The sequence below is a fragment of the Brachyistius frenatus genome, unplaced genomic scaffold (assembly GCF_029030835.1).
Source record: "Brachyistius frenatus isolate BFR_SWC_R1_liver_20210118 unplaced genomic scaffold, ASM2903083v1 Contig_15, whole genome shotgun sequence".
Taxonomy (NCBI): Eukaryota; Metazoa; Chordata; class Actinopteri; family Embiotocidae; genus Brachyistius; species Brachyistius frenatus.
The window spans coordinates 1,676,024-1,704,017 of record NW_027210614.1 but is presented as its reverse complement, the minus strand read 5'-3'; the positions used below and the strand labels follow the sequence as shown (position 1 = coordinate 1,704,017).

Below are 27,994 nucleotides of genomic sequence, written 5' to 3'. Positions count from 1 at the left end.
GTTGGCAGCCAACAGTCAGACGACCTGCTGGGTAAACAACAGTGGATGCCTCGGAAAGCAGGAATGGGAACTTCGTCGAGGGCCAATAGTGAGACATTTCTACCTTGTCAAATAGAGAGATAACGGAGAGGGCGTGATACCTTTCGAAAGTCGATAGGATTCCTTTGCGAGTCAAAATGGCTGAATATAATCGAGTATTTGATGAGTGAAGTGGAGCTAGCCTTAGCTTAGCTCGTAGCCATCCAGGGCCCGTTGCCGTCGACTTCGCCTCCGCTCAGCTCGGACTGTTGTCAGTTTCACAATCGCAGCCACTGCCGTCCTCGGGTCGCGATTTCTGTGTAGGCCTGCCTAGTTGACATTCAGATAAGTGACAGTTTTCAACGTTTGTCGTTGTGTTCAACAGGATTTGACCTCGTATGTTACAAAAAGGACGGTGACACATTTTGAAAAACGGACTTAGACCCAGGTACGTGTTGTCTTTGTTGTCTTCTGTCTGGAGTATTTGTCAGGCTACATGGCTAGCTGTCCAGTCTGGTTTCTCTTGATTCTCTATCGGAATAATCACCAGCTCTGGATATTATTTTTTTTTAATGTAGTGCTCATCTTTTAACCTGACTTTATCTGGCCTCAGTCACTTCAGCAGCGTTTGTGGGACACCGGCAGACAGCAGCTGGGCTTATTGTAATTGTTAAACGTTGTAGAAACTATGCTTAGCCTCAGTTTCAGGCTCGATACTGTCAACCTAAATAAATGTATGTTGTTGTTTTTTTGTTTTTTTTGCTTGCCTAATCTGAGTGGTTGGTGGTCGTTTCCCAGTCAGAAAGTACACGGGGTATCGTTAGAGCTCATCAGTTCCTGGCTCAGTCGTACATCCTGAACTGCTTTACTGTTGCCATTTCTGGTACACCATATATTTTGTTTTATAAGTAGTTCAGACGAGATAATCCGGTAGTAGACGCACTATCTCTTGCTGATCGTTTTCTGTTTTATCATAAAGAGAAATCTGCATTCAGCCTTGATGCTTTGGATTTTTGTTCCTTCAGGGCTGCCCTCTGAGGCCCCTGAATTCATGCATGTCATTGCGCAGCTCTTTCTGTGGCATCTGAAGGACCCTCTCTTATCAGTGAGGTGTATATAAAGGCTAAAGAGAGCTTTGTTGCATGTGTTATTGCTAAGTTCACCAAATCCACAAGCTCCATCATACTCGGGAGCAAACCACCCCATGGCAACATGAACCTCTGCCAGCGTCCCTCTTTCACAGAAGTCCCATCTTCAGGTCAAGTGACACCCAGCATGCTGTTGTGAAATAGGTAGTGAATGAAGAATGCAATGGCAATGCTTGGTGCATTCCCCCCTCCACCCCCCTTCTCTATCTCTTTGTTTGTAAATGAAAAGCACTGCAACATAAATTAACATGCACAAATGTATAATGCAGTCCAACACAATTAGCCTGCAGATAATGCAATCAGGAATGCTGTTGTGTTACATTTTCACAGTGCCAGAGAGGTGGTGGCCTCTTCAGTAGTTTTTGTAGCTTCATCCTGTATATTAAAGATGATTACTTTTACATTTGCTAACAACTGACCTGGAATGACAAAATAGAAGATGTTAAAAATATCCTAAATGCAGTAGTTGGATGATCTAATTTTCACCATGTTTTACAGGCAGGTTTTGTTTATATGAAGTTTAAATTTGATGCAGATTAAATGACATGGCGATCTTGACAGAGTCTTTATAGTGACATATAAGCAGAAGTGGACATCCACATTTTGTTTAATGTTATGAGTTGTGTGGTCCCCAGTGAACAACATGGATGGACCTAACACAACACTGGTATTCTTTCCTCGTGTTGTGTTACATCACTTGTACTTCCAGATGGCCACATACACAGTGTTGGTACAATATGTTCTGAAATCACTTACTGAAATAATAGCAGCAGGATTTTGTTTTTCGGGTGGCACTGTCACTTCACAGCAATAAGGTTCTGGGTTTGAACCTGCTGGTTGGCTGGGGGCCTTTCTGTGTGGAGTTGGCATGCTCTCCCTGTGCCTGTTTGAGTACCTGGTACTCCGGCTGTTGATTGGAGATCCTGAACTGGCTGTAGTTGTGAATGTGAGCTTGGATGGTTGTCCTTCTGCTTTGGCCTTGTGATTGACCCAATGTCAGCTGGATAGGGTCCAGGTCCCCTGTGGATATAGCTTTATATGATTTTGTTTCATCATATCAATAAGTGTGGTCGGCTTGTTGCTGTGGGTGGTATTACCACATGCATATAGCGCATAAGGTTTGCTAGAAACCAGTGCATTTACTGCATATATACAATGCCCTTACTTAGTGGTAAAGTGCTATCTGTAATAGATACATCGACAAAAGTGTTGATCAAACCTATTAAGAGTGATCAACTGTAATGTTTCTGCTTGGGAATATTTCGGAATCATATATATTCTTGACTGTGAACAGAAGAAAATATTGATTGGTGTAGGCCAAGATCAAAGCATCTTTTAATGGATTACTATCAGTTATACAAAACCTGGTGTGTTACAGATCTTTGGTGTATTATGTATATACCTTTGCAAATCTGGGTAATTTGCAGGTAAAAAAGAATAACACTCCACTGAAATACTGGTAATGTTTCCTAACACAGCGATATCCTGATATCTTACCATTGATAGCAATTACATCACTATACAAGTAGTGGATATGTGATATATTTGGCAAGAAAGTCATTTACTTTATGTTTGGTTTTCTACAATCAGAACTAAATTCATAAATTGTTCTAGTTTCTAGTTTTATTGTCAGCTGATGGCACTGAGTCTTTTTCTTTCTTGCCAATTTGGAAGCACAAGTTCTCCAGTGTTATAATCCATGTCAGTGCAAACACCACAGTTGACTGGGAAATGGTGCAGTCAGCCATGTGGCCTCCGAAAGTACATGAGGAGTCTTGGAGACAAACTTTTGGTTGTATTTACAAAGTAGCCTAATTTTTAGAAATGGTGGAATTTGGCGTTGTTCTGGGATACCTTCCATCACTGTGAAAAGTCTCCCACTGCTTAAAGAGTCTCTTTCTCTTGCGATATACTTGGCAGTCATAGTTCCAACTCTATCAAAGTCATGGCATAAACATGAGATTTACTTTCACGGTGGATATAATCTTGAGGATGTCATTTTGATTTGGTCTGATTCACTCTTTGACTCATCCATTACTTTTGACTCAGCCTGTGGGTATCTATTTTCTCTCTTTATTTAGCAGCCTCGGGTAACGCCGTCTTATTTTGTACTAACAAACAAAATGACTTAGTGAATGAACATATTGCTCTACTCATAACACCACGAAATATTGTTTGGGTGTGTTGTTTGTTTTTGATTGGTCAGTAAAATACTAACAAATTTGGTGTTAAACTTCTGTTTGCTTGTAATTCTCTTGCTACATTTTGAGATAACCTTGTATTTACTACAAGAAGGCATATGTATAATGATTCATAGTTATTTATGTTGTTGTTTTTGTGATTGCATGGTTGCATCGATAGGCTTTCCTTGATAAAGCATTGTTTCCGCTGTAAGAGAACAGTGTCTGATGCTTTTTGTTTCCTGCTTCCTCTGTCCCTGCTAAATGTTTTAGAAAGACATTTAGCTTTAGTAAAGGTAATTTAAATATTGTTTGTAGTGATATTAATGGCCTCCTGGATTTTAAGATATATTTATATTTATAACACACTTTAGCAGCTCAATAGCTCTGTCTGATCAAACAAATGTGATCACATTGTCTTATTTATTTTGTCTATTGAGTGAAGTTGATAATTGCAACTGGCCTGATCTCTGATATTTCAATGGGCCGTGGGTGACTTGCTTTTTCATTTAGATTTTCAGCATTTAATTTTATGAATGAATGAGAACATAGAATATTTTTAGTTCATCGTTCAGACCTACATTTAGATGAGGACGCTCTTTTGCTTTTTATTTTTTGTTGAGTGGATGGTGCATCTGTAACTCCTTCCCTCTCTTCTTTTCTCCAGGTTCTGCGAGATGCAGTGGGCGTAGGACTTAATGCGAATGCAGTTGGTGTTTGCCCTGTGAGGACAGACCTGCCACCATGAAGAGTGAGGTGCCATCTGAGGCCGCCAGCAGACAGGAGCACCTGAAGGAGCCACTGGTGAACCCAGAGCCCATTGAGGCAGCCAAGAGCTTCCCTAACAACATGGAGGTGATTGGAAAGGCAGGTAGCGATTTTGAAACCCTGTGTGAGTCAAGGCATCGGCCCCTAAGGGACACAGGGACACACAGAGACTCAGAACGGAGCCTCCCCGGGCGCAGGAAAAGAAAAGGCCAACAGGCAGGGCCATCAGACTGCTCTTTGAAGGAGGGCCACATCAGTGAGAGTTCACTGACACCTCAGCGTCCCAGAGTTGAACTTTTACAGCACCCTAGTGAGGATGAACATAATCACGAGTCCTCTTTTAGTGACTGTGCTTCCTCCCCCTCATCTAGCTTGCGATTTGGGGACTCGGACACTCTCAGCTCAGAGGACGAGGGGGAAGCTGGAGCAACAGGGGGCCAACACAAGGCTCCTGCCCTGACAACAGGAGGAGCCACTGGAGTTGGCCTGCGCCCTGTTTTGGGTCGAACTCGGGGGAATCGCTCTCATAAGTGGGTGCGGTCTGAGGCTGAGCCTGTGCCTGTGCTGCTAAAGCGGCCATGTCTGAGCAGCCGGCGGCCGCTGCATAGGAAGCGCTTTGTGAAAACGGCTCCTGGGGGAGGTCAGCGGACTCAGAAGCAAAAGGAGCGACTACTACTGCAGAGGAAGAAACGTGAGGTGATTGCACGTAGGAAGTACGCTCTACTCCATAGCACCAGTAGTTCCAGCGAGGAGCTGAGCAGTGACTCGTCCTCCCCCTCTTCCACTGAGGCAGAAGATGAGCTGTATGTAGATGTCAGCAGCACCAGCAGCCAGTCCAACAGTGCGGCTGCAGCTACAGGTAATTACAAACGCTCACTCTGTTACAGTTATCTTTGCATTGTAATCTCTGTATTGTACCTAACGTGTGGTTTTACAGCGTGAGGTTTTAGGCTGTAAAGCGGAATAGTCTATTTTACGAATGGACAGTCAGAAAAATTCAGTAAAATTTGAGATGCTTTTGTCCATGTGGGCCTTATTTAACTATTTTCAGACAATATGGGTTTTTATAAACATCAGCAGGTAAAATTTACATCACAGCGTGGGCAGTTATTTGTGTGATTGTTTTTGGGATATGTAGGTCTCATCTTGTGATACCATTTTGTACGTTAAGTGACAATTGTGCGACATCGTAGCATCCAGTCTGCCCTCAGTCCAGCTCTCACTATGAGTGGTTAGATTCAATTCAGCATTTTCTTTCTCTGCCGCCTGTTAGAAGTTTGCTTTTGCTTTTTTAAATAACTGATAAAAGATCAGTTTGACCTGTTCAAACAAGCTCAGAATGCCTGGTTCAAAAATGTGAAAATCACGACCCAACCCTAACTCAGACAGTATGGTCCGGGGTTACTGGTTAGCATGATAATTTTGGTAGAAAGGTTTGCAACACAAACATAGATCTCTTTTACATAACATCACCACTGCGATTTCTTCTCATTATTTTGATAATTTTGGTATTTTTCGATGTTTTAAACTGAAAATCCTACATATTATATATACGGATAATATATATATATATATATATATATATATATATATATATATATATATATATATATATATATATAATATAACATAACCGAAGTTCCATCACAGTAAGGAAAAATTATGTCTTCAAAAGCTCACAGGCACCAGGATGTCTAATGCTGCAAGATAAACGCACTCCAGCATGAATTAACATATTTTATTTGAAGTACGTTGATGCAATGTGCAATTAACATGCACTGAAAAGCAAAGCAGAAAAGGCTGCTGCTGGAGAAGAGGTCAACTTGTGTTGTGCATTCTGCTATGACAGCATTTAACACAAAAGCGCTTGTCAGTGTGGTACATGTTTCCTTCATTGTACAATCAGGATTTAATTGGCTACAGCAGAAGTGAGATGATTGTAAACTATGTCAGCCGGGGTGTTTGAGCTGCACATGCACAGCGTGAGTGTTTTGGTAACTACATTGGTGAGCAGCAAACAGCCTCACATCTTGTTGTACAAACAGGAACGAGTGCAACTAAACTCCAAACCACAGAGGTTCAGGTAGAAGCTTCAACGGTACTGAGCACTGAAAGACTTTACAAACAGATTTTGCGTGAGTCTTCAGCACTATTATAAAAGTTTAGCTGTAGACCGTGACAGGTTGGTGATGCTACCAAGAAGGACCACAGCAGCGCAGCTTGCCCCCACTGTGAGGCTGTAGTGGGAATGCATGTCCTCCCGACTCTGCTTGGCACGGCATGGCTAAAGTAGGCAAAGAACAATAGAAAACCCTACTAATGCTTGTTTACTAAAGTATGATCAAGTTATTACAGGTTTGTTTCAGTCCATCTTTCTGGTCTGCTGCGGAAGGAAACAAGTTGGTGAAAAATGTAATAAGTCATTTTACAGTTTTTGAATTCAGCAAGGTTGCAACATGCATAAGAATCTGAGGCACCTCTAATAGATAAAATAGCTACTCCTCTCTGCTTTTCAGGGTCCCGCACCTGACAAAAGTTAAAGGAAAACTCTGTCCCCTCTTGATGCAATTTCTAAATTCCAACCATAACTTTCTGCTCTCATGCTCAGCGAGTGAGAGTCAGATCCCTTCAAACGCCCAACCTCTACCTTGGTTCGTTGTTTCTCTCATTCAGCCTCGGCATTATTTCTGCTGCTGTGGTCCTCGGGGAGAATGGAAAGTAAGTTGTTGTGCCTCTGTGGTGAGAGGCAGGTGGGAGAAAACTCAGACACTGTTGAGCAGGAGCCTTTGCATAAAAACAGTAGGTCTCAGAGGAAAAACAAGGCACATGTTTACAACAGAGCAAAGCAAGGAGGCAAGTGATGAAACCTGCTTTGTAAATGTCCAGGTTTGGAGTAGGTGTGATGTAGGCAGGAAACAGTTTAATGTCACCTCTAACATGAGGCCAACTGAGTATATGAAAGAGGGGAAACCAATATTAATATCTCATCCAAATTTATTTTGAATGCATGTTACACTTGCGTTGTTTTAGATTTTATTTTTTTTATTTTTTTTTTAAATCCTAAACACACATCTGACCAATTTAGTGTGACCAATTGACATACTAAATTGGTGGCATCATAGATAGCAGCTGTTCACTCTCAAGCATATTGCATGCCCTCATACTTACAGCTGATCAAGGAGCTGCCTTGGCTGGACTTCAGAAAGTGATCACACGTGGCCTTTTAATATTTTCATTCCGGTTTTTGACATATACTTATGTTAGGACTGGTCGTACTTGGTGTTGCTTGCCTCGCTAAACAGTGCACATTTTGGTTACAATTGTCTACCAACTTGAAAGCTGTTGTTGTTTGTGTGACTATATGAAGGCTTCACCCGAGTGCCAGGCAGCTACACTTGCCGAGGGTGCTAAGCAGCAGCTCTCGTGAGACAGTTAGAATAGAAATGTCTCTGAGGAATCATGGACTTCACTAGCATGGCAAGTTACTTTGTGATGTGAAAAAAACCCAGTCTATACTCCCATTGCATACAAACTACACAAATAAGCTTTGTTACTCACTAATTTAAGTAAAGTACCAGTTACTTCAAGATGTCTGGTCTGAGTTATTTTAAAATGTTTTGACTTGCTTCCACAGACTTCAGTGGATTAGATTTTCTGCTCAATTCTAGATCAAGTGAAAGCAGTGCTCATATTGATTACATTAGGAAAAGGTTTCCTCTCAGTCATCCCATTGGTAACAAAAAAACAAATATATCTCAATGTCAGCTATGTGCTATGACGATGATATTGTTGCCATCTGCTATATGCCATGAAGGTTTTTGCATTAGATTTACATGGAATGCTTAATCCTATGGGAAACCATTTGTAAGCTTGACTCATGCACCCGATGCATGACTCAGCAACTCTTACTTACAGAGAAATTGTGACAATAATTAGAAACAGGCATGAGACCGTAAGCACATATAAACCTATAATGTCTGTGACTGCATGCTGTGTATTATCTGCCCCACTTCATAGACTTAACCCTGAAACATAAACCCATAGATCAAACTGTGTTTTCATTTATTAACAATGCAGAATCTACTTCGGGAGGCACTGCTCTCATTACCCCCCCATCCCCCACCCCCCCATGGCACAGGCATGAAGAAGGCTGAGGAGAATGATGCATTTGTCTCAAATTAGTTTGCAATGACTAACTTGTTTTAGCAGTGCCTATGATGAACTGGGCTACTTGTGTTTGATGAGAGGGGACATTAATACACTCTAAAATCCTCTGCAGATGAATCCAAATGGATTGGTATTTAGTCCAAGCAGAGATAGTGACATCTTTTGCATAGGTAACCAAATACAGGGAAGATGTGGAAAGGTTGAGCACTAATGACTTTTCAGCTCTGCCCAGCATTAAACTGAGCAAATTCTAATACTAGAGGTCACCTTAAATTTATGTGACTCCTTGTTAATTAAGTGTCAAAATTGAATAAAGATATGTAAACATGTCTGAGTGCAGGCTGCAGCATGTGTTTGCTGTTTGCTTCAAGGTAGTGTGAGTCCTTCTTGGGCTTATCAGATTGCGTGTGTGGTGTATTTTAGCACAGTACTAACTCCCACTGGTCTATTCAGGTGCTCTGGATGAGGACGTGGTGGTGATTGAGGCATCTCCAGCTCCAGCTCCTGCTGTCCCTGCAAGCGAGGAGATCAATGTCACCTCAACGGACAGTGAGGTGGAGATCGTCACGGTCGGAGATGGTTTCAGGTAGGCACCTCAGCTTTTTCCCTCAGCAGTGAAATAAAGTGTCTGATGATATGACTTGGCCTAAGGTTGTGTGGAATAAAATAGGATCTAATATCAATTTGACCCTGGCTGCACATTATGCTATTTTCCATTATGTGGTTCGAATGTAATACTGTTTTTGTCCTTTTCAAACACATTTTGGAAGAATCAAACGGAAAGGGAGACTGTGACCATGTGGTGACGCTAATCGTGAGCATCCACCTTGAAATTGAAATTGTGGTGATCGTGTAGATCTTGTTGAAATACATTTATTTGATATTCTTACTTGGTATCAAATTTGGTGTTGAGAATCTTGCAATTCTCGTAGTAGACTGTATATAAAACGGTTTGAGTACCAAATTCCTGTTATTGTGACATCTCTAGGAAGGAAAGCACAACATGCTTTTGTAATGACCCAATAAAGTTTTATGGCTTTTAGTCCAACTTGAATCCAACTTGGCTTGGAGTTCCAGTGGGACAAAAATGAAAGAACAGCAGACTGATAAGGGAGTTAATTTATAGAGCTATAAATCAATCAACAGCCAGACTAAAAGTGTCTGAAATTTTATTGATTTCCATAATTGTTCAGAGCAATTTTCTCTTGTGAATAGTCGGGTCTGTTGGAGCCTGGGGCCGAGGAGAACTCAGTAACTTTTGCATGATTGGTCATGTGGTGTTCTTCCTCTTTCTGTAGAGGACTAAGAACCCGCTTTCCCTATACTCGAAAGCCATATTAGTTATTCTGTTTGTGTGTGGCTTACTGCTATAATATTATGTCTGTTTGCTTTCATAAGATAATAAGTTGATATGTTGCCACATTGCTAATGTCAGCGTTTCATGTGGTGCGCTATGTAAACTTGGATGTTAGTCAGTAGCGCTCATCCTCTAACTGAGCACCAGTTTATGAGCTTATTGTGTTCGTGAGCCTGTCACACTGGAGATTGTGCCCCCAAACAAGCAACAGACAGAAGCAGTGCATGCTGCAGTAACAACAAAACAATCAGTTTGGAAGAAGTGGTCCATCTGGATATGCAGTAGAGAAGTGGATGCTGCTGCTGCAAGAGCTCAAAAAGTAGATATGGCCATTTGAAATTATTTTCTGTTATGAAACCTCTTCTTTGGTATATATCTTAACTTGAATTATGAGGGAGGAAACGGGTTGTTAAGCCTTTCAGTGTGTGAAGTCTTGATACCAAAAGTATACATTTTAGAGCTAAACATTTACATTATATTTAGAGTTAAAGCAGCTATCATATTACAATGTGAAAATGTTTGTGACATCATACACTGGGACAACTTTCATTGTTCGTCTTTTTGGAGTAGCTCACTGTCAAACAGGGGAACTACTAGTTTTAGGCCTTTGTACTTTCTGCTGTCTCAGTCCTGTGCAGGCTGTAGCTCACTTGGTCGAGTGGGTTGCCAACTAATCACAAGGTTGGTGGTTTGATCCCCGTTTCCTCCCAGCCACATGCCAAAGTGTCCTTGGGCAAGTCACTGCAGTCCAAGTTGCTCTTGATGGCAGGCGAGCACCTTGCGTGGCAGCTCTGCCGTCATTGGTGTGTAAGTGCATGTGTGAATGGGAGGCAAACTGTATTTTTTATTTTCTGGGTAAGACAGCAATAATAGATCACAACGTTGTGCCGTTATAATCATTCCTATATTAATGGCTCTACTGATATTATGGATTTAAAGACTATGTAAATGTCTCATCCTAAATAAGACCTTAACCTGTCTTTGGCCATTAGCTGTGTTAGGGCCTGATTTACTGAAGGTCTGCATGTGTAAAATCACGTGTAAACTCCAAACCGCCCGCAAAAAAATGTCCAAGCTGATCTACTAACAACGTGCAGCGAGGATTGCGTCTTTCAAATGTGTAATTTAACACGTTGTCCATTCTGCGTGTTTGCCTGCATGTGTATGTAATATTGGGCGTTTCTGCTTGAAGGTGCAAAATACTGAGAGGGGACATTCAAATAGAACAATTTAGCTCCCGCAATGATATTTACTAAACCTGGAAGTAGAAACAGGAGAAGTGATTGATGTGTATTTTAGTAGGACTGAAAGAAACATATTAATCAGATGAACATCAGGAGAGACGGCTGCTTTTATTGTGGTGAGAAGGAGACGCAGGAAACCAAAGAATACGTAGAGAACGTGGTTTTACACCCGTTAAGCATTTTTGAGATGAGACGCAAACATTATTCAGACATATCGTTTGTCCAGCGATGACACTTCTGAGTTATTGAATGATCTGAATGATGATTGACAGCCAACAGCAAGGAGAAGCCACGAAATACCAGCAATTCAAAAACTCAGCATTTTGCTGCCTCTGGGTCGTTCCAGCGTGTCTCTGCTTGATATCCCACCAGTCCTGTTATTCAGGTGAGCTGTCACATCCTGAATGAGTCCTGCAGAATTCACAGGTAGCGTCATCAGGTTCACGAGCACTCAGGAGACACTGAAACTAATTCACCTGCTCATCACAGAAAGATCTGGACCTGCTGATCGTGTTTGTTAGAGGATCTCATCCACCGTCCCTCCTCTTTTATTTGCCAACATTTTATTATTAAGCCTTATTTTATTTTTTTTTTTTTTTGCCTTTTTGTTTTCCCCACAGTATTGACTTTCTTGCTGATAATCTCCTATATAGGGTTTTGTTCTTGTCATATTTATATTTCTTAATTTCAATGGGATCATATGTCCTTTTCATTTTATGGTCGTTCTCTGTTTTCCATTGCTGGAATCACTTTAACACACACAAACACCTCATTTAAATACAGCGATTTGCACCTGATTTCAATGACGCAATTACTCAGTAAATCACCCGCAAAACGGGTGCAAAAATTTGCAAACTTTTGGAAGGAACACGCAATTTAGTACCTTTTATTTGAGATCTTAGTAAATCAGGCCCAGAGTGCGTGTACGTAGATGGAGTCATTTGGACACAACTAGAAGAGGTAAATGCTGGCTGCTGACTTTGTGTGTTTAAAGATAAGTTGTTGGGTGGGGTGGAGAGCTTCATCTAATTTGCTCTGGTCATTGATACCATAGCTTTGCTTACATTGCCCAGAGAAAGTTGCCATAGCAGAGCTGCATGCCTACTTGTTTATAGCCATGAAACCACATCACTCTAAGGGGACCTGCGCAACACTTCTGTTATTTAACTCTTTGGAGAAGCATCACAAATACTGTAAAGCTAACTGATCGTCTGAATAAAGGTTCATAATTAGCCGGTGTCATCAGTGAATGGCTTGAGTGGTGGGGACAGAAAAAGTCCCTTTGAGCAAGTCACTTTGTTGTCTGGCATACATATTAAAACCATATGTTACCGATAAAAATGATCAACAAATGCCACAGGAAATGAAATACATTTGGTGATTATTATTACAGATTTATAAAACTGTAAATCATGTTTACTTTTCATTCCTGCAACCCATTTTCCAAGATATTGTTTTTTGTGTTTTTTTCAACCTTTAAGCCTTTCACGTGACTGGATTTTTATTTATTTATTTTGACAAACAGTCTGTAGTACTTTCAAAACTAGCAAGAAGCAGGTATACAGTTTTGTAAAACTCCTGACAATGGTAGTTCAGATTTAGTTTTTTTTAGTTCTTCTTCTCAATTTATGATATTCCAACTATTCATGAACTATCCTTCATGGATATCTCCATGATATGGAACGATTTAAGCAGAAGATGTCTGACAAACTTCCTGAGTCACTGAGATATGTCTGACCACTAGTTCAGTACAGAACTGATCCGAACAGTAACTCCCCCCCCACCTCAATTGAGGAAATGTAAACCCTAAAGATTTAGTGACAAATCCACCTGAACAAACTGTACAGCACAATTCATTGAAATAATAATACAGTCCATGGCTTTATACAATACAGTGAAACTGCTAAATATTGATAATGTGAGAGCAATACATTTATAGAAGCTTCATATCCTATTGTCATCCTGTGCTGCCGCCTCCATTTTCCTCACCCCTTTGACAATCTTATTTCCTCATTCTCATCATATGACTTCCTGTCTCAGTACTGTCCTATTTCTTCTACGTAGGTGATTATGCATCTCCATTCACAAACCGCTGCCTCTGTGTTAACCTCCATCTGTTTCCCCTTTTTGTATCTCTCCTCCCCCGCTACCCACTTCATATTCATCTATCAGTAATATCTGAACATAGTTAGTGGAGGTGAATACTTGGTGCCTTGGAATGTCACAGCTTGTCTAATCTGCCCGTCTTCCTCACTTTCAAAGATGTCCTGTCTCGCCAGAGAATGTAGGGATGAGGCTTGTTGAAGGGGGGATGGGCCGCATCGGAGCAGGAGGGTGGAGAATCAAAGGCCAACACAATGAGCAATGAAATATTTGTTAACGCTGCCAGTGGTCCAGTTTGTGAATGTGCATTTGTATGAAGTTTATATATCAATATAGGCACAGTGTGTCTGCATACACAAACCCACACACGAAGTGTATCGTGGCCTTTTTGGTAATGTTTAGGAGTGTCCTTATCAAGTACTTATCATTTACCGGTCAGTTGGCTGCCTCTGACACCATTCATTTAATTTTGCCCATGTACACTTTCATATTTACTTATAACCAGCTTCAATATGCATGTCTCAGCTGAATTATCCTTATTTTGCTGAAGTGAACATAGCTTATAATTCATACAAAGTGAAGTCTGCATCATAGTTTTTCCTTTCAACGGTTTCCTTTTGTATTTTGCGTAGTGACTAATAGCATTTCTATCAAATCTATGGATGGAAGAGTGTCAGTCTGTAACTGCTGCAGCGAACATGAACAGGATTTGGACAGCCTCGTTTTATTTCTACCTTGTACAAAATGTGGATGTTTAAATGCAGGTTTAAAACAATAGCAGCACCTATTTTTAACCCAAACCATTGCTCAATGACATGCTGTCAGTGTAGTTATCTCAGATTTGAACTGCTGGCTGTTATTTATTTGTTCATGCGGCTCTACAATTGACTCACTTGCAAAGCAGTGTGTTGTGAGAAGTTTCCAGTGTTTCAACAGTGCACCGTGGGCTGTATTTGGCAGCTGCTTTATCCAGAGCGCAGGGAGTTACAATAAACAAGGATCATGTCGCTGACATGGATTAATCAAAAAAGGCCTTGATCAGTCCCTGTCCTCATTCTGCAGATCAGCTCAGGACATGGATATTAGCAGGGTCACAGAGAGGGAATGGATATCATAACACTTTCTGTGCTTACATACATTGCATACTATATTTCTGTCTTCAGGATTCCTGGAAGTTGTGGCACTCATGGAACATCTTGATTTTCATTTTGGCGCCCATATTAACAGGTTGGAGCGGCCACACAGCCTGTATGAGATACTTGTGTCACATGCATGTTTGGCTCCGCATCTGCAGGGCTTCATCTAGACAATAGACACGACTTCTGTTTTTCACACGCGATGTGCATGGTTTCCAGCAAAAATAGACATGGAAAAAGATCTGTTATCACATGTGTCCTGTATAATTATAGCAGAAGGCTCTAATTCCATTGTGTCAATAATTTAACAGGTGAAAGGGCGGCACGGTGGTGCAGTGGTTAGCACTGTCGCCTCACAGCAAAAAGGTTCTGGGTTCGAATCCGGTCCTGGGCCTTTCTGTGCGGAGTTTGCATGTTCTCCCTGTGCTTGCGTGGGTTCTCTCCGGGTTCTCCGGCTTCCTCCCATCATCCAAAAAAACCCAAAAAACAAACATGCACTTCAGGTCAGGTTACCTGGCGCCGCGGTCGTGGCAGCCTGCTGCAGCAGCTCCCCCCTGAGAGCCCCCCTGCTGTAGTGAAGAAATTTCCCCTCGGGGATTAATAAAGTGTATAAAATAAAATAAAAAATAAAAAAAATAAAAAAAAAAAAGAAAGGCTTTCCGTTGCGTTGTATTTGTTATGGCTTTTCAGACCTCAAACATTCGATTACTTATAGCCATTATCAAAGGGAAACTCAATGTAAGGAGGATAAAACTGCTAGCTGCAGCACTGCAGCAGACACACGCACACACGCTCGCCATGCAGGCAGTGTGTCCCACGTGTTAGTGCCAAGAGTTAGAGATCCTAAATTACCAAATACAAACTGTATACTTTTGTCATTGCAAAGCTTGACGCCTCAGATTGTTTACCACTCGTACACATTGCTGTTCTTGCCTTGTATGATCTCCTCCCCTGTAATTCCCAAACTCCCAGCCTTAGCTGTCCATAGCATCAGTCCCAGCAGTTCCCTCCACATTAGCACAGAGCTCAGCTCCCTTCTGATCCCTGGGGTATTTGGCTCATATCACTTCTGCTTGGCACAACCGCAGCTTTGCCAAGCCGTCCATTCCCATAGTGTTCATATTTACGGTATACTGTTTTCCTCTTTGCCAACACTCCCCCCTCCCAACCCTTCCCCACACACAGGGGGGTCACAGTGGTAAACAGATATTTACAAAATAATCCCAGGTCTGCTTAATTAGGAACTCATCCCCAGTGGCAAATACTGCTCCTTGGGAGCAACCCAGAGCTGGGAGGCTGTCCAATTAGACCCCAACACAAACACCTTGTGCACCCCCCCCCCCCCCACCCTCCTCAACATCACCCTCACTGCTGTGTGTGTAGTGTTGGGAGTGTGTGTATCTGTGTGTTTGTATATTGGACACAAGTTTGCTTCAGTGGTTTGTGCAGTCTGAAAGTTAATAAGCTTTGTCCCCTTCTTCCACTTGTATTGTGCAGAATGTGTCACAGGAAACTGAAGTGGATGCAGACAGTCTGAGCTAATGGGACCCCGCCCCCCCACCTCCCACCCCCACCCCTCCCTATCACAAACAGCAGTTTTCTGCATTTTGGGGGATTTGATTAAAGCAGACTCTTTAAATGAGTATTCTGCATAATGAGGAATTTATCAATAATTGAACCAGTCCTTAACATTACATAGTATTATTTATATATATATATATATATATATATATATATATATATATATATAAACTTAGCATCTTTTAAGGCAGGACAGAAATTGATGCAATTCATGTTTTCTATCACTTCTTTTATTGTACCCTTTATGAAGTGCATTTTTCCTATTGACACTTGACCTGTTCCCACTGCTGCTGTTTAAAAAAAAAAAAAAAATCCCTCATTTAGCAGTTGTGAAATTCCCTCGCTACAAAGCTCCATGGTATCCAGCTTTACGGCACTCTCATGCAGCCTCTTGTCTCCTGTCCCTCGGGCTCATTCCTCCTCCCTCTGATCGCCTGGCTTTACGGCACCGTGGAGGGAAATGTGGCTATTCCCTGGCCTCTCACTCCAGAGGCAGAGGGGTAGAGCGACAGGAGGCTTTGAGAGAGAAAATTAAAAGGAAGAGTAGAAAAAGGACCAAAGGCAGGGCGACAGAGGTGCAGAGCATTTGAGCAAAATGTAGGAAAAAGAAAGGTGCTTGGAAAAAAGAAAGATTTAGATGGAAGTGGTGGGGTGCATGTGGATGCTCCGTGATGGCAGTCCTGAGAGAGTAAGCTATATTTTCGGACAAAGTTTTCACACAGGTGGCTTAATTCCCTTTAAACATACCTGATCACAGGCGTGTGCCAACCTAAACATTTCATGATTATATTGTATTCACTCCTCATACCTTTTTATTAGGCCTTTCTGATGCGTGCAAGGGAATTTAAATGTTTGTATGTTTGCTCATTTGATAATATACTCCTGCCATGCACTGTCTTTAGAGAACGCAATCAAATCAGTGTAGTAAGACCAGGTCTAACTGCTTTTATCACACATCTCTGCTGTTACTTCCTCCACCAGCATGCTTTTGTCCAAGCAGCTGCTGTCCTGGAAATGAACTTTGAGCATCTGGCTCTGAAGAAGCAAATGCTTCACTGAGCTGAGAATATTCCTGGTGGTCCTGCACTCCAGTATGCTATAACAGGTGTTTTCTTTTAAATGTCTGTGTGTCTGCAGGTCACGCTCAGTGGGGGGTCTTGGAAGGATTTGGGCTAATAGTTGCTCCCAGAATCGTCTTCAGGAGCCACGTGGACGTCACAGGCTCTCCACCGTCATCCAGCCACTGCGTCAGAATGCTGGCGAGGTGGTGGACCTCACTGTCGATGAAGATGGTAACGATGAACCCAGAAAATATCACTATTCTGTACACCAGCATGTCAATGATCAGGCGAGGGATGGGCATTTTATGCAAAAATACTATTTAATCATCGCTGGAAATAATTATGAGAAACTATTATTCATTCATTTTTTTGAAGGAGTTCTACACGTAAGGTTTTTGACGGTTGGAGTTGTCTTTGCATGTTTCTGCTGTTTGTACCTGAGCCTGGTAGTAGCATGTTCTTCTTTTATTGCTTAATGGTGGTTGACAAACAGCTGTAAGATACATTACCACCACCTTCTGGTGGTAGTAATGTGTTGCGACTCGGCACCGGTAATAACAAGAGAACATTTATGTTTTTTTATAACAAGATAGTCGTGTAAACTGAGATTTGTCAATGCTTTAATGAAAATTTGAAAATCGTCGCTCGTTCCTAATTTGGACATCCCAGTGCAAATTGCACATTTTGTCAGTTTTTGAAGTGAAAAAAGTAAATACAATCCCTTCAGTAGACATACATTAAAAATAGAATAGAATTGTAGAATAGAATTGTATTAAAAAATAATCCACACATTCATGCAAGGTGAGAAAATTCATCTGAAGATTGTGCTTCATGTGCTCGACATCGAGCTTTGTTTGGGTCCTTTTCAACCTGGATTTAATTGCCGAGTCGTTGCAGAGCTTCAAGTTAACTTGCGTGCCAATCTCTGCAAATACTGTAGATACGGGATGAACTTGCATTAGTTATTATGATCACAACACTGACAAGAGCATTATGCAAGACTCAAGTAAGTAAACATTTGCAAGAGACATAGCCTTCATAAAATGAGATTCTGAAATGTAGATGGATATAAATAGTTTGATACATTATTTTGTAAAATAGACATGGTTTGTTGTTATTATTATGCCTTAAATATTCACTCTCATTGACTCCTCAGTTATGTATTGTTGTCTATCAACCATCAACATGAACTTATATTAACCTCATTTCTTTTCACATTAGCCATGTATTTTAGCCATTAGTGCCTTGTGTAAGTCTGATCAGCCCACGCCCTTGATGAATAGCAGCACGGTAGAGCGCTGAGCATTAGAGTATTTGCATTTCTTAGGAGAAAGGGGGGAAATTAATTTGTGAATATGAAAAGCAGATGAAGTGTACACACTGGCATGCTAATAAGGTCTGCTTCTCTACTCTGCTGCTGCTCACACATGTTCCAGTGGGATTCTTCTTTTGCACACAAAGTGTAAAGTTGAATTTTAGGTGGTCATATGAACTGTGAAAATCCTGCTTCTAGACAGAGACTACATGTCGATACCAGAGCTGATACATCTAGGTGTTTTTGTTTTTTTTAATTCATTTTTTAAACCAACACAGCGTAAAAGGAATTTAATTAATAAATAGTATGGATAGATTTGGGCTCAGACACAGTGACAGAAACTGCTCTTTGTAATAAGTTTAGATGTTGTTTTGAAATGTTTAAAGAACAAAACGTTTTTTAGTAATTCTCGTATCTATCGGAAATGACTCAATGAAAGAAAACCTCTTCTTTTCTTTTTTTCTTTTTTTTTTTACAAACAGCTGTGTGCTCTTTTATTTCTCATTTTTAATGCATAGACTCTGTAAAAAGAGCACTCTGAGCACTTTTGTCATTAATTTGCCTTTTCTAAAACATCACCTGCTCTTTTTTTCTCCCCAGATCTCTCAGTTGTGCCAACGACCTCTGGCAGTATTCACCCTCAAACAGTCAGGTCGTCCTCGTCATCATCTTCCCATCATGCCTCTACCTCAGAGCTCAATGATGCCGCAGGCCCTTCCACTAGCTGCCCAGGTTCAATACCTGAAAGTATGCACATACAGAGGCCAAATGGCTCGGCTCGCACAGCCACAGAGGGTAAGGCAGGACATGGCATGCTGTCACCTGCTGCTGTCGACCAGTCCTTTTTTAACTCTTGCCCAGAGGCAGCGTGGGTCAGAGATCACTTCCTTTCAGCTGCTAATTCATGTTTACACATTAAACCATGCAAAATTCTAGCCTACTATCTCATTTGTTTTTTTTCATTGACTAATCGTATATCTTGACCCTCATCAGATGACAACAGACCAGGATTGGCAGGAGAAAACGCAGGCACAGCCATGCCCAGACTCCCATCCTGCTGTCAGCAGCACTCCCCGTGCGGAGGCCCCTCCCCTGGTCACCTGTCCCTGAGCCACTCTCATTCAAGCTGCTTGCAGGCGTCGTCCTCTCACCAGACCAGTGGCTCTCAGCACAGCCACGGCAACGCTCACCACTTTCTCCACCACGTCCACCACCCAGCACCGCAGCCCCCGGGCACTGTGCCCTTTCAGGAGCCGAGCTGCCACGTGGAGCGACCCAGCGCTCTGCCCGCTCCCTGCGCTGTTGTCAGCAGCAGCAACAGCGGTAGTAGCGGCAACACAGCCCACTACCATGACCAGGTATCCACGTACTGTAGTTGTACAATACTTTTGGATTCATTGTTGTAAGTGGGGTAATGTCAGCACCCAGTGCTTCTACATAAACCTGATTTCCATGACCATTAAATTACAGCTCTATCTAAATGTCATTATTGTTGCATCATTAGCATCCTCTAACTAGTCGACATGGTACATGTTATTTTGAAACGCAATAACACAGTCACGGTGATGGGACATCTGTTTGTTTAGGTTACAGTCTTTTATTTTCTCAGCACATGATCATTATTTACTTATTGAGGTTATCAGGCGGATATTTGGAAGTACGACACACACGCCTTGACCTGAAAAAGTTGTAATTACATTCCTTCACGGTTTATAACCTTAAATAGAACGCTGTGTGAATGAGGTGAGAAACTTCATTCACACAGGAAGTAACATATTTTGAATGGTCTTGCTATGATTCATAGCAAGCATGAGTTCAGTGCTAAATTCCTCCTCTGCTTTGTCAAATCTTCACTATGCATCACTAATTACTGACGGGAGTTTCTTTTTTTCTATGAAGAAAAATACATGTAGATTTCATTGCACACATGTTTGTCTTCCTCCCACAGCAAACTCTGCCAGTAGACCTGAGCAACAGCAGTGTTCGGGGCAGTGGAAACGGGGCCAGTTTTCATGGCAGCACTTCGGCCTTTGACCCGTGCTGCCCCGGCTCCACCTCACGGCCTCCTGCTTACGTTTCCCAGGCAACCCCTGGGACCAGCCAGCCAGCTGTGGTGGACTCATTCAGCTCCTCCATGGTGGCTCAGCCACAAACACAACCCCAGCCATGCAGACATTTCATGCACCCATCTTGTGAGTACACTGCGGTCATGTAGCACAGGAAATCAGACATTCACTATTGGTTTCATTTCCCCAAGTTGTTTTAAATCTGAATTTTGAGTGCCTGCAGCTGTAGTTGGAAAATTCACTCATTTTTGGTGCCATAGTACGAGAGAAAATTGGCAGACAGATGCACTCCTAAAACCTAATGCTAATAGTAATTAACAGAGACTGATGGTTAATGTGCCAAGTGCTGAGGGAAATGTACCAGGCAGAAGAAGTTAATTGCTACTCAGAATATTTCAGTATGGAGTGTGACAAGGGTCCCTGGTGGGAATGTAGTAAGAGTCAGTGGCCACTGGTGATTATGCTCTCTGTTGCCTATCACTACTCCTCATTTCACTGCTGCTCGGACAAGGAAGTCTGCCTCAAGAAGAACTAAAAACAAAATAGGAATATTTTTTAAATGATGACTCACAACTCAAATAATTCTGTTTTTGCCAGAAACCCGTCAAAATACAATGTTTATGTTAACAAGAACAAACAAATCCTGCTACAAATGCATCTTCTGTTACTCGATGAACAAAGGTATTTGTCCACTGGTATAAAGTATAAATTAAGAACCGTTTCGGCCAACATTTGACTGATGCCTGAGGTGAGAAACATTTCCAATTTGGACTTTTCTTAAGAAATGGTGACATATCAACACCAAAACCAAATTGATCCTTGGAACAAGTATTTCTTGTGTAGCCAAAGCTTGATAAAACAAACATCTGTGACCAAAACCTACTGCAGAAGAAATCAAAACCATAATGAAATTATTAAAAACACATCAATGAGCAGCGTCGTTGACATGTTTCTTGAGTATACCAATGTATTTTTTTTTGTTTTTGTTTTTTTTAAATGACACCTTCAGTAAGAACGAATAGGCTTGTGTCCTCGGCAGGCTGGAAAGTCCTGACGCACTCGAACATGATCAGATTTGGCCTTTCCATGAGACTTGTTAACAAGAACGAGAATATAACATTTGACTTGTCTTATTGTTTTGTGCTGAACAATGTTGCTCTTACTTTTTCCCCTTTTCTCTTCTGTCAAACCCAGATGGTTCTCTAACACGTTCGCTGCACCATCAGCCCTCTTCTGCCTGTCCCCATTCCCACGGGAACCCCCAGCTTACATCTCAGCCACCTCCACAAGGCGATTATGTCATTCCCCACACTGTCACCTTTCACCCACCGCTGCCATCCCACCCTGCGGGTCATGCTGTGCCCCCCGCCCCTCCCCCGCCCCTGTCTACCCACCACCTCTCGACTTCAAGTGCCCCGCTGGCCCAGCATCTTCCCACCGACCACCAGACCCTGCCGCACCATATGCCGGCGCTGGGGGCTTCAGTGCAGAGGCTCCATCAACACGAGATGCTGCAGCGGATGGAGGTTCAGAGGCGCAGGATGATGCAGCACCCCACGTGAGATCCGCCGCCATCCAATGCAGATTAGAGTCAAAGATAAGAGTTGTAGACCGTCATTTTGTGGAACTTGTATTTTCCTTTTCTTTGCAGACGAGCACATGAGCGTCCGCCTCCGCACCCCCACAGAATGCACCCCAACTACGGCCACGGTCACCACATCCATGTGCCACAAACTATGTCTTCCCATCCTCGCCAGCCGGAGCAGAGAACAGCGTGGTGAGTATCAGCAGCTCGAAGACGCCTTTCTTCTCAAGTCCACCCAAGTTTCATATCAGCAAATCCAATTTTGTAAATGTTTAATGTGACTGCAGTTCCTCGGTTCTATCTTCACGTCAATCAGGGAAAGTATTGATGTGATAAAGACTCCTCATTGTTTGTCAACAGGGAGCTTGGCATCGAGGCTGGAGTACCCGTGGCACCGTTCCCTTCAGGGCACCTGCACTCCCACCTGCCCCACTACCACCCTCCCCCTAGACTGCACCACTTCCCCATCCCCTTCATGGTGAGACAGACCCTCAGCACACATGCAGCCATTAGCATACGTGAAAACCAATCTCTTTTAAATGAAGTCTGGCTGAGATTAATGGTGTTGGCCCCTTATTTATAACATCCGTTATTTCAAGGATGGTTTAGTGAACCACATGAATAATGCATTAGCAATTAATAGTGGCTCATCGAGCATTTCAAGTGCACACTCAACAAATCCAGAATTCTTCAGTCACATCCAGCGCGCATGTAGTCAACAGTTTTCTGACGTTATTATATAATTATTGTAGAATTCATTAGTTTTAATACATCTGGTGACCGTCATTGTTACATATTTACCATTTGAACTCTTTCAGAAGCCCTTCTGATTTGTTTTGAAAATAGATTACAGGCAACATGCGCCTCGTCCTGAGAAACGGAGAGTTTGCAGATGTTTGTCATACAGCATATAATAAGTAACCTCTGGTGAGACCATAGGAAATTGTACACTGCTTCCCAGGACTAAACATGATGTGCTGTGCATGCTCTGCTTTCCTCCTCATAGCACACTGGCATATCTGAAGTGACCTACCCGCACATTAGGTACATCTCATCTAGAATGACTGGCTTTGGAAGAACCTATGAGGTGAGGACTGTTTCTGTTTGTTCAGAAATGTGTTTTTAGAAGCCCGAAGACAAACCAAGCAAATATTTCAACAAAATGTTCAGAGAAAAAAACCCTCAACAGAAGTGTATTAACTGAGCAACTTTTTGGGGAGTTTTCAACTCTAACCACGTCACACTCAGTTTAATGTGTTGCAGAGCTCAGGTCAGCCACAGCTCAGTTATATTCAGAGCAGGTCGGCCATTACCCCCCGATGATGGTGGTTTGACCCCTGAGCTCTGGTTTGCATTTTCAAAGATGCTCCCAAAACACGTCTGTGAAAGTTGTTTTGGACAGACGTGAATTTCATTGCAGAGCTGCAACAATCAATTCATTAATCAATTAGTTGATCGACAGAACGTTATTTCCCAACTACTAAATAATCTATGTATTGTTGTCATTTCTCTAATTCCAGTTCCTTAAAAGTGAATATTTTCTGATTTCTTTTGTCCTCCATGATAATAAACTGAAAATCTTCTCCTTGTAGACCAAATGAGACATTTTAAGCTGCACTTCCGGTTTAGGGAAACACTGGTCGACATTTTTCACAAAAACATCTAATCAATTAATCAAGAAAATAATCATCAGATTAATCGATAAAGAACTAATTGTTAGTTGCATCCCTACTTGCCTGTGCCTGCTCCATTTCCTTAACCAGTTTAAATGTCACTATGTAATCCCAATCCTAATGCTGCCGAGTAGACGGGCAGTGATTTAGATTTTTTTTTTTTTTTGCCTTCAGTATATTCACACCTGCATGCAACCATAGACTCAACTGAAATATTAATCCTATCAATACATCTTAAGAAACAAGGCTATTTTAGATTACCTATTGAGTCAAAGGGTTTCATCGGTGTTGGTGGGCCTTATTGAGAGAAAAGGTGAACTTTAGCCAGGTTCTCATGTTTCATGTAGAGCAAGAGAAAGAGGGCGTGTGTGTATCAGTCTGATGTCTGTCTTTATTAAATACCTCCTCCATCAGGACCTGCTGCATTTAGAGGAAAGACTGGGGACTGTGAACCGAGGAGCCTCTCAGGGAACCATAGAGAGGTGCACTTACCCACACAAGTACAAGAAGGTGAGAACTTGTCGGAGTGTGTGTCACTTCGTTTGTACTGTTTGATCAATTTGAAGATGCTGTACATATTGGTGCATGTCTGTTACAGTTTATTCTGGGACAGAGTGCGCAGTGGTCTTTTGTGCTCATTTCAAACGTTCTGATGTTTTGCCAACATTTAGAAAATACTGTAGTGTCTTTTTACCAGAGATTGCAGCTGTGAAGATTTTGTTGGGGAAAAGTTTCCTTAGCGGTTTCCAAATGTATCTAAATGAGCAATCTAACACCCTGCCACCCAATACAGAAGGTGTTGGAGAGAGACATTGACCAACAGTTAACACCTGAAGCTTGGGCCTCTATTGGGAAAAATATGCACGCAACCCCAGAATCGGTGAGAAATAATGAACAAATCAATTTGGAAACATGTCTCTGCTCACATGTACAGTAGATGTTAGTAGTAGTCTTGGGGGCCTGGGAATTCGGCTAATAACTTTGATTTGTTTAGCGTAGAGACAGCAGATAGAAAGTTTTTCTGTTTCAGGACAAAATGACCATTCTCTCTGTCCCCAAATTTAAAGTTTGTTGTTGAAGTGTTTGTTCTAGTTAACCTCTTTATGGGCAGTATTTATATTTTGGAATAAATGTAATATGTACTTGTAATGTTACCACATGTTTTAGTCGAGCAGTTTAACAGAGAGTGAATTGATAGGAAGATAAAAAAATAAAAAAAATCTGCTGCTTCACTGATCGAGGCCACGTATCAAATGTTTCCACATGTTTCTCACAAACAGAGAAAGCTGCATGGTAAGCAAGACGAAGACGAGGGGGCAGATGAAGACACGGAAGAAAAATGCACCATCTGCCTGTCGATACTGGAGGAGGGGGAGGACGTCAGGTAAATGTCTGCCCTCCTGGGTGTTGGGCTGCTCACAGGTTTGAGTGTGTTCAATTACGCTGAGGGGCGTGTCTGTGAGCACAGACAGGTGGGATGGCAGGTGTACTTATTTTATTTTGCCGCCGTCTCATGAGAGTTGTTTGTTGTTGTTTTTTAACCCAAAGGATTTGGGTAATCAGCAGAAAATCCCAGAGTGCCTTAAAATTACCGGCCTCATGGAGCTGCGTTTTGGCACTCACTCAGGTTTTTGAAGAGGATTTTTCTGCCCTCTGTTGGAGATGTTTGTCAGGTTTGATGTTTACCTCGATTTTTTTTAAATAAATAAAGATAAAAAAATAAAAAAAATTTAAAAGACAAAGAAAAGAAGATTTAAAGTTATCAACTGAAGGCATTTTAGGAAGGTTGTATATAAATTACACTTGAATTTGAATTCAATTTCAATGAAACGTTTGAATGAAGATCAGAGGACAACAGTCTGTTCACAGTCGGGAAATGAAAACTAAATCACATGAAGAGTTTAAATGTTTGAAGACTCTTCAATGACATTTTTTTTAAAAAAGGAGCAAAGGAGCAGGAAGTATTCTGTGTTTTATTGTCTACAAATCCCATGAAAAGACTAAAACCAACAATGTTGTGTTTTAACTGTAACTCTCCATTTGTTTGTCTGTGGCTCTCAGACCTGAATCCAGTGGTTCCTACTGAAGGCTCAAAGACCCCCACATATGAGAATCTACTTTTTAACTTTCCATTTGGTGTTTTTTTTTTTTTAAATATATTACAAGACATATCATAAGCAAAATAAGCCATCAACATCATGACTGTGCATTACATTAAGCATTGCATTTTACAGTAACAGTCTTAACAGCCTTAAAAAAAAAAAAAAACATTCAATTTTCAGATTGAGGGTTTCATACATCACAATCCCATCAACCTCTGGGGTGGAGTTTACACATCGGCGAGTTCGAGTGAGGGAGGGCTGCAGCATATTTACAGATCCGAGCGTACTGAATGAAGACAAAGATGTAGTCAAAACTAAACCACTTTAAGGAGTCTGGATTTTTTTTTTCTTGGAATAAAATGCATAATTTTGATAAATTGAGTTTTTAATCAATGCCAGGAAAAACACTTAGATCTGACTGAATCAGACAAATGTGGTCACAAACATATAGTTTCATTTTTACAAATAGTAATTTCCTAAAACAGGTTAGCAGTGTGGCTTTTAATCAAACTTTACTTCAGCGGAAGTAACGGGTGTATTTGCTGGTGAGTTTTTACAGCAGCAGGACGATGTTTGTGGGATCATTTCAAAATAAACACCAGTGTGTTTGTGTTTGTTTGTGGTAGCTGTAGCTGGTGGGAGCTCTGTGATACAGATGAATAAACCCTCAACTCAAAGATTGGATTAATTCAGTGCTGATTTTCTTTTTTCATGCGATTTGTCAATATAACCAGACTTCCTCTTTATTCGAACAACAGGGATAATGAGGGAACCAACAGTAACGACTAGTGAAAGAGAAGCAGGCAGAGCAGAGCAGCTGGACCACGCTGTAACTGCTGATTGGAAGTCAGCCTCACCGTATATGCAGGTGGATTAAAAATGAATTGAATTACATGTGAAAGCCCCTCATGTCTCTCTTCGCTGTGTCTCCCCTGCAGACGCCTACCATGTATGCACCTCTTCCATCAGCTGTGTGTGGATCAGTGGCTCCTCACCAATAAGAAGTGCCCCATCTGCAGAGTGGACATTGAGGCGCAGTTGTCTGCTGAGAGTTGATGCTGTTTTTTTTTTCTAACAACCCCTTTTTGTTGAAAATTTATTTTGAGATCATATTAATTTTCTCTTCAGTACTGCAGTCAACCAAAGATGGCATGAATTACCTGCGCAGCTCTACTACGAGAAAATGAATCTTAACAAAAAACACCTGACAAAAAAGCATTGAGCCTAGAGTGCCAGCTATCACATATTACTACAACAGCTAGAATTCTCCATTAAGGGTTTAAGATTTTATTGTATTTATAAAGCTTTTATGTAGCTTTTGATTGTTTCCTCAAGTGTCATTTTTGTTTTTCTCTGCATGTTTCCTTGCAATGCATTTCTTTGCACATATAACGTGGGCTTAACACGGCCTAACAAGTTGCAGGTGAGGATAGCTGCTCTAGTAAAGACGCATTTCTGTAAACCTAATGCCTTGCTTTACTAGAATAGAATGTCAACCTCCAGTTTAAAAAAAAAGACATTGCAGGATTCATTTTACCAATCATTGTATTGATTAGTTTATGTTTAGAAGATGTGGATTGTTAGTGAAAGATGTTTTTTAAGTAAATCAAAACATTCCTAACTAGGGAAATATGTTAACAGATCAGCTGCTGTATTAGTGCACACCCAGTATTTCTAGAGTGGAAATAAACTCCGATGTTCACCTCACTCCCAGAATATGCACATGCTTTGCTACGATCACATCCCCCTCCAGCACCTTCATTTGACGAAACCACCGTTGTCACCGCCATCTGATGTATTTTAGAGAACAAGAAAAAGAATGTCGCGTCCCTCTCTTGACTGTTCTTTCTAAACTGAACGATTGTCGGGACCTGCTGTGAATCTTTTCTTCATTTTTGTTGGGGTTCCTTCCCTTGCAGACAGGCCTGCGATGCTTAACTCGGTTTCTGTCAGAGGATCTCAGGTCCACATGTGTTTAAGAAATTTCACACGAGCCTGCAACCTGGGATCAACTTGTCATTTTGATACTGGCAGTGGCGTTGACTTTTTATTTCCTGTGTGTGTGCGCGCGTGCTCAGAGGGAAATACACAGCTCAGTTCCAGATCAATATTTACTGTTTGTTCTCACACTTCAAACCGTTTTAGCCACCCTCCCTTTTGTCTCTCTGTAGTTGAGCAGCGGCGTCCATTTTGGCTGCCGCGGACAGAAAAACACTAATACTGTTGACTAACTCACTCGCATAGACTTGCACAAGAGAGAGAAAAAGGTAGAAGAGTAGTAGTGAATATGACAGTGCGCCGAGGCCATGTATTTCCACTCTGATGAACATTAAAAAAAGAAACAAAAAAACATATTTTGAATGGAGTGTTGAAATGCAGTACTTAAAGCAGGTATCCATGCATTCATTGACTTAAAGGCACCAGGATCATATTCTGTGGGATTTATATTAGTTTTAAAAAATAATATTAATAAACTTGGATAACTCTTAA

The 27,994-nt window shown here is 41.5% G+C and overlaps 1 protein-coding gene across 5 annotated transcripts; it reads left to right on the top strand.

Moving 5' to 3' along the window:
- The first annotated feature begins 5 nt into the window (after positions 1-5).
- rnf111 (ring finger protein 111) lies at positions 6-27,994 on the top strand. 5 transcript variants are annotated; one of them, XM_069693511.1, is made up of 16 exons: positions 14-88; positions 404-466; positions 4,014-4,973; positions 8,735-8,867; positions 16,840-16,994; positions 18,679-18,873; positions 19,072-19,436; positions 20,027-20,270; positions 21,339-21,702; positions 21,796-21,921; positions 22,090-22,207; positions 22,736-22,816; positions 23,817-23,912; positions 24,196-24,282; positions 24,683-24,786; positions 26,443-27,994. In XM_069693511.1, the coding sequence occupies exons 3-16, from the start codon at positions 4,091-4,093 to the stop codon at positions 26,558-26,560; spliced, it is 3,069 nt and encodes a 1,022-aa protein (XP_069549612.1). In that variant the 5' UTR covers positions 14-88; positions 404-466; positions 4,014-4,090; the 3' UTR covers positions 26,561-27,994. The 5 variants fall into 5 exon arrangements, with proteins under 5 accessions (XP_069549613.1, XP_069549612.1, XP_069549611.1 ...); XM_069693512.1 differs by lacking the exon at positions 404-466 and having other exon boundaries at positions 6-88; XM_069693510.1 differs by having other exon boundaries at positions 14-466.

Coding starts and splice junctions, on each gene's coding strand:
- rnf111 (XM_069693512.1), top strand. CDS start 4,091: ATGAAGAGTGAGGTGCCATCTGAGGCCGCCAGCAGACAGGAGCACCTG. Junction 24,283..24,682: donor TGCACGCAACCCCAGAATCG/GTGAGAAATAAT, acceptor TCTCACAAACAG/AGAAAGCTGCATGGTAAGCA. Junction 24,787..26,442: donor GAGGAGGGGGAGGACGTCAG/GTAAATGTCTGC, acceptor TCTCCCCTGCAG/ACGCCTACCATGTATGCACC.